Source organism: Ammodytes marinus (genome assembly GCF_949987685.1).
Source record: "Ammodytes marinus genome assembly, chromosome: 21".
Classification (NCBI taxonomy): Eukaryota; Metazoa; Chordata; class Actinopteri; order Uranoscopiformes; family Ammodytidae; genus Ammodytes; species Ammodytes marinus.
Genome location: NC_137225.1, coordinates 10148047 through 10161090, shown reverse-complemented (window position 1 = coordinate 10161090; position 13044 = coordinate 10148047). Strand labels below are relative to the sequence as shown.

The window sequence follows — 13044 nt, the reverse complement described above, 5'->3', positions numbered from 1 at the left end:
ATGAGAAAAGGAGACAATAGATAGTAATACACATTGTGACAATTGTGTTGATAGGCTTGTAGCAGCTTTTATTTTCAGGGAATAGAAATCCTGTCAGAAATATAAGAATCAGCGTCCCCGACAACTCCGTTATGGCCGTTCCAATTTTATGTGTTTCTCCAGCCATTTATATGAGAAACGCAGTGAAATGTTTTGCTCAGAGAAAAATAGACTGCTATAAGAAAAATGTGGCAACTAATTATATGAAAAGAGACGAAACAAAACAAAACAAACAGCCGCTTTTGTTCAGGGGACATCAAAATATTCGGAGTCAACTTTAGTGAGGATGTGACAAAAACATGTTTTGCAGATATGAGTAAATAGAGCAGGCAAAGAGCTTTATGAATGGGGGAAGGCTATGCACCAAAAATTAATCACTTCCTTTCATTACATTTCACTGGAATCTGTTAAATCATGCACAGTTAACAGACAGGCAAACAACAAAATGCTATCAAAAACATTAGCACCTTGCCAAAGTGGAAGCAAAAGTCTGGTGGTATTCTATATTTTTAAATTTCACTAAATGTTTTAATTAAAACTGAGGGTGAATTGAGACTACTACTAACAAGTATTGTCTGCTCGGCCATAATAACCTGCTATAGCTTATTCCTGTGTGCCATAACGGTGTATTGTATTGTATTGTCTATAAACTATTAAAAACACAACGATATGGCACCCTATTTTATTGGGTGGTTCCTTTAGCACATTGATATTAACATTCACATTGCAGTTCATTTTTTCAGGTTACGTAGGAACTAATCAACCTGAGTGCCACAGACAGGGTGGCTAGGTCAGAATGGAAAGAGAGATGGAGCAGAGCATTACTATTTTTTGGTCTTTTTTTTATGTTATCTGTAGAGGATAATGAAAATAGAAAAAGAAAAATGGCCAGCCTTATCATTGAACAAAGTAACAAGAAAAGAAACAAGCACAATAACAAACGCAATTGGGACGAGTAAACATGACAAAAAAAACAGAAACAGTAAAGACCCGGAGCTCCGAGAGAGAGAGAGATGGGGGCGAGAGATAAACAATCAGGGCTAGATCAAAGAATGAATTGGGGCCATTACAATGAGGGTAAACACCAGCCTCTGGAATTAATACGGAGGGACATGTAAACAGCAAATCAAGTGAGATAAGCGGATTACTTGAACTAATGCCGTTTCCCCGCGACCTCAGAGCCAAAAATAAGGCTCTTCCAAAAACTGCGATCCGGGCAGTTCACTTGAGTACAATATTTACAGCTCTCAGCAAGTTATATCCTGATACAAAGTCCCCGAGCAGTCAGGCTCCACTGCTGACAGCCTTTTAAACCCCCCAAACAGAGTCTGGAGGGCAGAGGCGCTGTCAAGAGGGTGACAGTCACACCAGCTCAGAAAGTGAAGCGAGTAACATCAATCACGCTCACTTCAAGTCATTGTTTTCACTTCAACTGCATACTGCAAATAAATACAAAAGGATGCCAGAATGTAGAAGGTTATGTTGTTTTTTCTATTACCTTTGCTGATGGTGACCATTATTTCTTAGGCTGCACCTTAACATTAGGAGGATAACACAGCCAAGTAGCCAATAATTATAATTATGTATAATTTACTTCTCTGTTTAATGATGTATAACTTTAAGAATGTACCACTTTCTCCACTGCAGCTAGTAATTATCAACATTATAATGGTTTAATTAATCTGTTGCTATAGATGCGTAACCCATTTCCATTTTAATTTCTCCCTTTAGTACTTCAACAATCTACCACTACTTCAATTTCAGAAGGGTGAGAAAAAGCAAGGATCAAATCTGTACTTTTGTTCCTTGTTGTACATATTGGGATCAGACTATTTCCTGAACTGAATGTATCTTAACTAACCTCCCTGCCTCGGGGGAGGGAGTTTAAACAAAACCTAGTGCTGAGATTGACACTATGTGAACATCTGGCTGACACCCCCACATGTACAATACAATACAAACAATAACTTGGTAAACAAACTCCCCTCTGCGAGACAGAGACAGTGCTTATCAAATGTAACAAAATGTAATCTTTGCAGCCTGGGATTTTTTTTTTTTTTTTTAAATGACAAAGATAAATACATCGAAAACTCACTACATTAAACTCCAAACAGACCTCCAAACAGATGAGAACCGACATTAAAACGTATTTTCAAATATTTCCTATGCGAACCTTGGCTTATTCTACTTTTGTTCTTTACTAACTTCCTGTTAACAAATCCTATGAAAAGAACAACATGAACTATGCAAGCTCTCAGCCCTAACTCAGTTATTCCAGACAAGTCATGAATCCTTAAATGTAGGTCACAAATAAATAGTTAATTTTATAAAATAGCTCTTTAATTTCCTAAAACAGGCGGGCACTGACGTTTCTTTAGCAATCGTAACTCAAGAGCAAGAGCAAATAAATAGTGCATTTTCGGGGAGCCACTTCAGCAACAGATGCATGCACATTTGGTGCCCTAGTTAGTATTCAGCATACAGCAAGTCGACAAACCCAGACACAGAAAAGCCCAAAGATATTAAAGAATACTGAAAGAGAACAGGGAGAAATGACTAGGGGGGGAAAAAGGTGTATTGTGTTTCACCATCCAATGACACACTAGTTTGCTCAATCTTCCATTACCCATAACACGTGTGGTGTGTCCGACATGCATATCAAACTCTATACAACAATTTGTATTTGTTTGTACTTCATGTTTGTTTACTGGAAACCAAAAAAAAGGACACATAGAGCAAGGAGTGACTGAATGAATACAATGGAACAGGCTGGCTCAAAAGAAGCTGCTGTACTAGGCTTGGTGAGCCAGAGCGAGGAGTGTTGCTGGCTCGGAGATAAATACAAAAAAAATCACCTCCATTTATTTGAGATGATGAGCAGATAGCCGGAGAAAGAGAGAAAGTACTGCTGCTTGCAATTGCAACAGTGAAGCAAGGAGAGTGAAGCTAAATAGGACAGAGGAGACAAACAGACAAGCGAGCGCACACACACACACACCAGATGTGGGATACAGAAACATGCACAAACACACTTCAAAAAGATCATAGACAAACAGGTGTAAACAAGCACCGAATGCTCTCATATACACATGAACCAGCCGTTCCAAAACACATGAACAATAAAGAAGACACATACATACACACAAACACACACAGACAGGCAGACACAGACAGACACATACAAACACACACACACACACACACACACACACACACACACACACACACACACACACACACACACACACACACACACACACACACACACACACACACACACACTTTAAAATGCAAACAAACTGAGACATAACCACACATATTCACAAGTATATACTGTATGGATACACACACAAACAAACAAACACATACTCATCCACCCACCCATAATCCTTTGATACCGTTCTTTGGGATTGTACACAACATAATACGAGACGGATTCTCTAAATCGAGCGCTAAGCTGTGCGGAGGGGAAGCATTCATGAGCTAATGTGTTGAATTTTAAACAGCTCAAACAGGAGCACAACGCTGGCTAATCTGCAAATCATCCCGTTATTATTTCATCAATGTATCTAATGTATTACAAACATGCAAAGTGGATGGAAATCAGCGAAGGTGAGCAAAAGAGAAAAAACGACAAGGCATCAAAATAAATCGTTAAAAAAAAATAACTCTGTTTTTATATAACCCTGCAACTATTCACAAAGTGTTGAAAGGAACAAAAGTTCAAATAAGAGTCACAGCACATAAAAAGGAGAGAAGTCGGGTAAACAAACACAAAAAAAAGTCCATCATCAGCAACTCTTACAGAAAGTCAAAGAAGTGATTGCCAGGCTCCTATCTCTCGCATGCAGACAAACCGACAAACACCATTTCAAAAGGCAGAGTAAATATTAGCCTGGCTGAGAGGGAAAAAGGCCCATGGAAGGGGAAGGACAAAAGTATATCTTCTTCTAAAGCCAGAATCCAATAATCTAAGTAAAAAAAAAAACGCATGTGGCAGTGCATGTGCGTAGTGTAAGAGATGCAGTAAATTTATGTGTCTGCAGGCGTCTTCCACATGGTATTTCATCAGCTTAGAGATGTGAAGTGATTAGGGCACTCAGCAGTGATTGAAGCAACACTCAGCACGCTAGAAAAAAAATCTAATCTTTGAAAAAAAAAGTGACAGCCAAAGGGTTAGATAGGGGAAAGAGAGAGACAGAAGAGAAGAGGATAGATGGATAGATGGATAGATTGATAGATAACACGCTATTCCCCACGATTTAACTCATATATAAATGATCTTTGTTGAAATCTTTGAAATTCTAAAAATACTGTTTGTTTGTCTCATGCTGTGTACATCCTGTGCAATTTTGGGCTGACATTTTGGTGAGGCAAAAATGAAAATCAAGTCAATCTCTGGATCCGATCACTGCGTGTGCCTGGCTCCGCAGAGGCTGGCTGGGCACGGAGCTTCGCCTCTGGCTGGCAGCTCATTCTAGACTTTTTGGATATCAGGTTGTTAGGAAACGCTTGACACTTTGAAAAGATCACAACAAACGTAATGCATTTCATTTTTATTATTATTTTTTTTAAACCTGACAAACCTCAATTCTTATCAATTTTGTTTTTGTACACTTACTGTATAGCTTAAGGGAATGTTGAGTGAGCATGCCTTCTCTTTTCCAGCAGCGCACTGCTTCATATTCATACGCCCACACACACACATACACACTCACACCTCGGATCTGCCTGCAGTCATCCGTCCAACACTGTTGACCTCTGAGCAGCTCATCTTAATTACCTAAGGACTGAATGCCTGGCTTAACTTTACTGAAATCTCAGAGCCGAGTAAGAGCAGAGCTTTACTTATTTATTTATTTTAACCCACTGCTAACAACTATTGATATTCCTTTCAATGATAAAAATAACAGTGACAACAGTACACTTTAAAGAAAAATTAGATCCTGCATATGCCAAGAAAGTCACGTCTTCAGGATAGGAAATAGAAAGGTGCAGTACTTATTGCCCACTCATAAGATCATAACTTGTTGTTTTTTTCAACTTGTGTGGGGATTAAACAAACAATATAAAATGTGTTAATTGAGTTGCTGGTAAGATTGTGTTACCTCTTGGACAGAGTTTGCTTTATACTTGGCAGACATATTGATTTGCGCAACAACAATGTTATAAAAACCTTCAACAAGGTCACGGGAGAGATTAAATCATCTGAAAATGAAATTGCCATCATGTGGTGTGTGCAATGGATGTTTACCTGTAACTGCTGCCTCTGAATTTCCTCCAGCATGATTGCCAGACACTTGGTGAAGTCGGTGAGATCCTGGTCAGCTGTCTCTATCAGCTTGCACCCCTTCCGCCCCGAAGAAAAATGGAATAAACACAAAACACCGGCGTGAAAAACATAATCAGATAAATGTACACGTGTACACAGATAGATATAGCTAAACAAAATCCTAGGCAGAGATAAGGAATACGGAGGGATAAAAGAATAGAAAGAAAGAGAGAGAGAGAGAGATGGAGCAATAGAGAGAGAGAGGCATAAATCAGTGTTTAAGTCTTGTCTGGATGTCTTGTGTGCTGTGTTGCTGAATAATGTAGAGGCTCCCAAGTCAGTGGCCCCTAAACTACCACACCTAGATAAACAACTGTTGTGCACTGGCTTTTCTCTGCCTCCTTCTCTATCCACACACTATCAACTTCCCTCCTTAAAAAACACACACACAAACTTCCCTATTGCATGCGCACACACACAAACCTGTTTCGCTGTGCTTCGTTTGATCCCATTCATCCATCCTCCATCCCCCTTTATTTCCCCATCCCTCCATCCTAGCCATCCCTGCCTCCCCCTGGTCTCTCTCTCTCTCCTTCCCCATCCCTCCATCCTAGCCATCCCTGCCTCCCCCCTGGTCTCTCTCTCTCTCTCCTTCCCCATCCCTCCATCCTAGCCATCCCTGCCTCCCCCCTGGTCTCTCTCTCTCTCTCCTTCCCCATCCCTCCATCCTAGCCATCCCTGCCTCCCCCCTGGTCTCTCTCTCTCTCCTTCCCCATCCCTCCATCCTAGCCATCACTGCCTCCCCCCTGGTCTCTCTCTCTCTCCTTCCCCATCCCTCCATCCAAGCCATCCCTGCCTCCCCCCTGGTCTCTCTCTCTCTCTCTCCTTCCCCATCCCTCCATCCTAGCCATCCCTGCCTCCCCCTGGTCTCTCTCTCTCCTTCCCCATCCCTCCATCCTAGCCATCCCTGCCTCCCCCTGGTCTCTCTCTCTCTCTCCTTCCCCATCCCTCCATCCTAGCCATCCCTGCCTCCCCCCTTGTCTCTCTCTCCCTCCCGTGCAGAGGCTTTTCCGTTCTTTCCCTTCTTCCATTTATGCAGAATTATTCACCGTTTCCGTCAAATCTCCGAGGGGAACGCCTCAAACTTTCCCCCCATTGTTCTGCTCCAAAAAGCATTACCATAAAAGTATTTCTTTCTCTCTTACGGAAGAAAAGGTATTGCTCTTTGTTTACGGATGGGGTGACCTGTGTGATATTTGTGAAAAAAGGACTGATATTACAGACAGCTACAGAGCGAGACGGGGGAAAGGGGTGAGAGGGAAAAGGAGGATGTCACAGCTCAAGGCAACCCTCATATCGTTGTGTGCGGGTGTGTATGTGTATAGTCGAGTGCGTGCATGGTGAACTATTGGATCAGCATTTCAAACCATAAACAGTGTGCATCATCAGCAGGGGTCTGATCACAGTAATGCACTGAGTGACAATGCACAAAGATATGGAAGTAAATGAGTGTCATCGGATTTTGAAAACAAAAAGCCATTGAATTTTAAGCACTGAATATTTATGCATTGAAATAACATATCTGAATTTTTTGCAGCATTGAAATAATGTATCTGAATTTTTTGCCTCTGAATTTAACTCATTAAATTTTAAACAACAAAATTTCATCTTTATTTTACAATGTTCTCAAATTCAAAATCAAATATTCAACGTTAAAAAATTCAACGTGCCAAATTCAACTGCCAAATCCCATGTATGAAATTCAGAGTAAAACTTTGGGGACCCAAGGAAGAGCAATCGATCATAGATGCTAGATCGCGTTCAAACAGAGAGAGCCAGTGGGAATATTAGCTTGTTGCCTTGGATACCCCTGACTGATGAAGGAAGGCAAATCAGGTTTTAGCCATGTCAAACGGCAACGCAAGTAACGATGGCGCTTCGGTGAGTACAAACATGTTTCTATATATATGCTAGCCATTATATTCTTCCCACTCGCTCTCTTTGTTTGAACGCGATCTAGCATCTATGATCGATTGCTCTTCCTTGGGTCCCCAAAGTTTTACTCTGAATTTCATACATGGGATTTTGCAGTTGAATTTGGCACGTTGAATTTTTAAACGTTGAATATTTGAGTTTGAATTTGAGAACATTGTAAAATAAAGGTAAAAATTAGTTGTTTAAAATGTAATGAGTTAAATTCAGAGACAAAAAATTCTGATACATTATTTCAATGCAGCAAAACATTCAGATACATTATTTCAATGCATAAATATTCAGTGCTTAAAATTCAATGGCTTTTTATTTTCAAAATCCGATGACACTCATTTACTTCCATACAAAGATCACACAGGCAGGCCCAACATGTGCCTATCTGCCTATCTCTCTCTCTCTCTCTCTCTCTCTCTCTCTCTCTCTCTCTCTCTCTCTCTCTCTCTCTCTCTCTCTCTCTCTCTCTCTCTCTCTCTCTCGTTTATGTTACACTTTAGCCTGTGGTCAATATTGTTTCAACTAAGCCCCTTTCAAGTGCTCCGGGGTTTGGAATTGTGCTTGTTATACACAACAGGAAGTCCACTTCTTTGAAAAATTAGCATTTTATTTTTCATGACCTTGGATGGTTGTATTCTAAATATGGTCTCTTGCACAGCTAGGGACACAGGGAGGTAAGACTGCGACATAGAAAGTCCTCGGAAAACCCATGGAGCCCTGAATGTTTATTTATAATTAAGATGAAATACATTTGCGTTGTATCTTAAAATGCATTCTAAGAAAAGACACTGAACTATTTCTCTCTGGTTGCAGATTGTAGTTCAAAACAACTTCCCTGTGTAATATCCCAATGGAAGGTGTTGTCTTATAGAAGTCACTCACAGTTTGCCTACATTATACACAATAGGTCCCTAAAAAAGATTTCGAAAAAGTACTTATGCATCTTGGTTGTATTCACTTAGTTATATTTCGTATAAATGTGTATAGTGGCCTTTTTGTGAGAGATTGTAAGCCACTATAGGAGCGGGGTAGATGACGCGCAATCCAAAATCAAAACGAAGTAATCGCTGAATTGAAGTTCAAACAAAAGTGCTTTATTAGGCAAAGCTTCAAACAAAAGTATTCTTCTTAAACTCTGAAACAAACATTTGCGGTATTCAATTTGCGATGTTCAATTTGCGATGTTCAATTTGCGGTCAAAAAACTGTCCCGCTTCCCCGTCTCACTCTCATCTGTTTCACATACAACCAGGTGATTTAAATCCCTTCATTAGGTGAATGAATACAATAATAACCCTGGCCTACAGGGGGAGCCAGACAGAATACCAACTCAACTTTATCATAGCTGTATCAATTACTATTTCCATTTAATTATTTCCATATTCCCATTATGGCTCCGACAATGTGTGTATTAAAGTCATTTAAACTCTCTAATCTCGAAATCTGACACGGTACCATAGTTCAACGAGAAAGAAGCACAGAGAACAGACTTAAAATGAGAACATTGGTAGAGGGAAAAGCAGTGCCAACAAGCTCAAACATAACTTTTTTTTAATATTCAGGTTAAAGACGATGAATGTGAGCCTCAAAGTTGGAGTTGTTTGTAAATAGTCACAAGGAAGTGGTCTTTAACTTTGATAGAACATGTTGTTGGTTCAAATGTACACTGAGCAGGAGCCAAAATGGTGTCAAGTTGATCCCATGGCTGAAGTTATCCCAAAATAAATGATAAAATGGGACCCTGACCACTTAAGAGCAAGGCTTATTTGTTGACTGGGCTGAATGAGGGCAACTAGAGTGCACCAACGGCTAAAGCCATGTCAGACTAAAGCGGCTGAAGCTACTTTGATGATTCAGTCTGCATGTTTTTTTTCTTCACAGCAGGTGGACCTCCTGGAAAGTCTGGAGCATACCAGCATACACCAGCATACACCTTTCAATATGTATGTATCCACTTTGGGAGCGTGATCTCACCTCTGCCTCTCTGCCTCACTGCCACAGTGCAAAGCATGATGTTCTCTTTGAACCATCCTCAGTTGATCGTTTAACTCAATCTTGAGAGTTTAGTTTGCTGAATGCAGTGACAGTGTGAGGGTTCATTTTGGGGAGGATATGTGCCTAGGATCAGACCTTTCTGCGTCACAACAATGTCATTATTCATCTGGACACAAGTGTTTACACAATTCAGGCTAGGTGTGTGTGTGTGTGTGTGTGTGTGTGTGTGTGTGTGTGTGTGTGTGTGTGTGTGTGTGTGTGTGTGTGTGTGTGTGTGTGTGTGTGTGTGTGTGTGTGTGTGTGTGTGTGTGTGTCCGTGTGTGTCTGTGCCTGTAGGTCTGAGAGTATGTGTGTGTGTGCAAGTTGTGTTCCACTCACCTTGTCTGAAAAGAAAGCTTTGACCTCTGCGGTAATGGAATCAAAATCCCCACTGATATAGTCGGGCAGAAAGCTGGAATGTAAGGGACGGAGAAGAAAGTATGAGTGACAGCGGGGAGAGGGTTATGATTGCGTGAAAAGACAGGGAGACAGAACGCGCGAGTAAGAGATAGAGGTGAGACGGAGAGAAAAGGACATCGGTCCATGTGTCAGCTCTTTGATCTGTGCAGCGAGGGAGAGGTGGAGTGACGCCGCCGGGGGAAAGGCGAAGAGACGTGGAAGACTGACAAGGTGATTCTCTGTGGCGCTGAGGCTTCCCCCTTTTACTAACACACACACACACACACACACACACACACACACACACACACACACACATGGTTGAGCGCAGAAGTACTGCACACACAAACAACAAATAAACACAAGAGAGTGATGACAGGACTGTGAGCTAATTTAATTCCATATCTCACATGCACACAGACGGACGGACGCACGCACACAAGTTTACAATGTCACGAAGGTCAATAACGTTCAACCTGGCTAGATCAACATGGTAACCCTATCTTAAAGAGTTCCCCATTTGAATCAGCTATTAAAAGTGCCATGCTTTTACTAATCTCCTTGGAAATCTCTTGGACTAAAGTGCTTATGTGTGTTCAGAGACCAAATCAATTTATTGGCTTTTCCTGAAGATATTCTCTTTGAGCGAAAGACATGCTCACTGAGGGAATAATAATCAATCAATAGAATGGATTTAATATTGATCTGGCCAAAGAATATTTCCACGTGAGGCCAGCCGAAGCCAGGGGGCAGGGGTGGGCTGAGCCCACCCAAATGTGCGTCTTGCCCACCCAATCAAAAATGAAGAAAAGCCAATTAAAAAAATAGTAGCCTATAGAATATTCCAGTACTATTTCTAGCTTCTGATTGGATGGTCACAGCGACAGCCTGCCTCCAAATTCACTTTCCTCATCAGATCTTTCTTCATATCTATGAATGTGTAGTTCCTCTTGACTAGAGTATACGGCATGCATCAGTCCATTTTGGGTGGAAAAAGAATCAAACAATGTTAGAATATTATACTAAAGAACACAATGTATTGCTTCTCAGGAAACAGGCACACAATGATCACAAACATACAGAACTAATAGCTGTTAACTACAAAAGCCTGGCAGAAATACTATGTTAATACATGCAATAAAGAGGATTACAACTGAACATTAAACTGGGCACGAGGTTTGGGAATACATACAGTATGTGCATATGTAGGCTTTGCACTCTGAATATGGATTTCCCTGCATGTTTCATTCTTTCAAACACAATTGTGTTTTGAGGCAACTTGCGTCCCCAGGTTGTATGAATGAACAAGGTCTATTGCAGATATCAGTGAAAACATCCAAAATTCTACCAGGCACTACCGAGTAGAACCTTCCTGTCAGAGAGAGACGGATAGCTCTCCATTCGCGCGTCTGTGTGTGTGTTTGTGTGCAGGGTGCAGGACAACGCAGGGATGCGGTTGCTGCTATCTAGAGGCATTAACAGGTCTGACATTACTATTTCATGGTTGGTTGGGTAGCGTGTGTTTGTGTTGTGTGTGTGTGTGTGTGTGTGTGTGTGTGTGTGTGTGTGTGTGTGTGTGTGTGTGTGTGTGTGTGTGTGTGTGTGTGTGTGTGTGTGTGTGTGTGTGTGTGTGTGTGTGTGCGTGTGTGTGTGTGTGTTGCTGCGCGAGCATGTGTGTGCTCCCCAGCAAGAGACGAGAGCTATGTTCCGGTCGGTTGAAGAAAGAGATACAGAAGGATTATTCCCTCCCTCCTGAGCGTTCCCATTTACACCAACAGGATAGGGCAAGACAAACAGCAATTGTATACAATCTGCTGCCTCACACACATGCGCACACACACAGACACACGCACGCAAACACACACACACACAGACACACACACAAACACACACACACATACAAACAACAACAAGCATACATAAAGACAATCAAGCACAACCTTACCCGCACTGGACAAAATGTGATCCACTTACATAATTTCCTAGACCGACGGCACCCATTCACAGGTAGTGAAGTGTGCACACCAGCATACAATATGCACAAAAGGTACATTCTTACACATGCACACACTTCTAATACACAACGCCTCAATTGCATCTTCATTCAGAAATAACCTTCATGTGACAGATGGGTGGAACGTGACACTGGGCCTGATCAGAGCTCCACACACACAGACACACATACACACACACACACACACACCATTTTGACCTGTGTGCATGACTCCATCGGCTCATCGTAATTGACCAAGCGGGATTGTAAATGCTGTATTTGTGTCCGTACGTGTGTGTGTGTGTGTGTGTGTGTGTGTGTGTGTGTGTGTGTTTGGGTAAAAGCTGTTTGCGTCTGTGTTTGTGTGTCTTCACTGCTGTGTGTCTGACAGTCTTCACTTCCACATTAATATTAACTGACACTTTAATTTGGATGGGAAATAGAGCATTTTACTGCCAGTTTGTCTGAGTGCGGGGTGGCGGGGATGGCTGTGTGACCTTTGTGTGTGTGTGTGTGTGTGTGTGTGTGTGTGGGTGGGTGTGTGTCTGTGTGTGTGTGTGTGTGTGTGTGTGTGTGTGTGTGTGTGTGTGTGTGTGTGTGTGGGTGGGTGGGTGTCTGTGTGTGTGTGTGTGTGTGTGTGTGTGTGTGTGTGTGAGCCCGCTTGTGTGTGTTTGTCCCTCTCTACCCTCCCTGCAAACCCACACCCCTCCTTCTCATGCTGCCTTCATCCACTTCTAAACTCATCTCATTTCCACACTGCTGCAATACTTTTCTATGTAACTAAGGCAACTTCTCTCTCCTTTAACGGCCTCATTAAGATAAAACAACATTCTCTTCCCCCGTTCAAATACTTTCTTCATGTCTATTTATGCTGTTTCCATCAAACTGAGCCTGACACCATACTTCCATATAACCATTTAATTACATGACAAAATGGTGTTTTGTTTATATAATCTCTCTCTCTCTCTCTCTCTCTCTCTCTCTCTCTCTCTCTCTCTCTCTCTCTCTCTCTCTCTCTCTCTCCATCGCACGCTCTCATATTTCTCATCATCTCCTGAATCTCAGCATGATAAACACTCTTCTCCTTCTCTTGTCTTTTCATCACTTGAGTTGATGCGCCTCTGATTACTCCTTTCATCCTTCCTATCTCCCAATCAGAGGAGGAGAGCCAGTGATGGGATGGAAAGGAATGATTTTAGATGACATCATTACCGACGCAAATACATAAACAAGCTAAAGTAATACACTATGACACTTTTAGCTCGCTGACCAATACCGTATGAATATTGATATGAACTGTATGTACAGAGCCAAACTCTATT

At 41.6% G+C, this 13044-nt stretch overlaps 1 protein-coding gene across 1 annotated transcript in view; it reads right to left on the bottom strand.

The window, feature by feature from the left end:
• tpk1 (thiamin pyrophosphokinase 1) overlaps positions 1-13044 on the bottom strand; it is a 61362-nt gene that overhangs the window by 23210 nt on the left and 25108 nt on the right. Inside the window, exons 5-6 of the mRNA XM_080049773.1 lie at positions 9670-9742; positions 5294-5389 (exon numbers count right to left, since the gene is read on the bottom strand). Coding sequence (XP_079905899.1) covers positions 5294-5389; positions 9670-9742 — 169 coding nt within the window. The remainder of the gene's footprint in view (positions 1-5293; positions 5390-9669; positions 9743-13044) is intronic.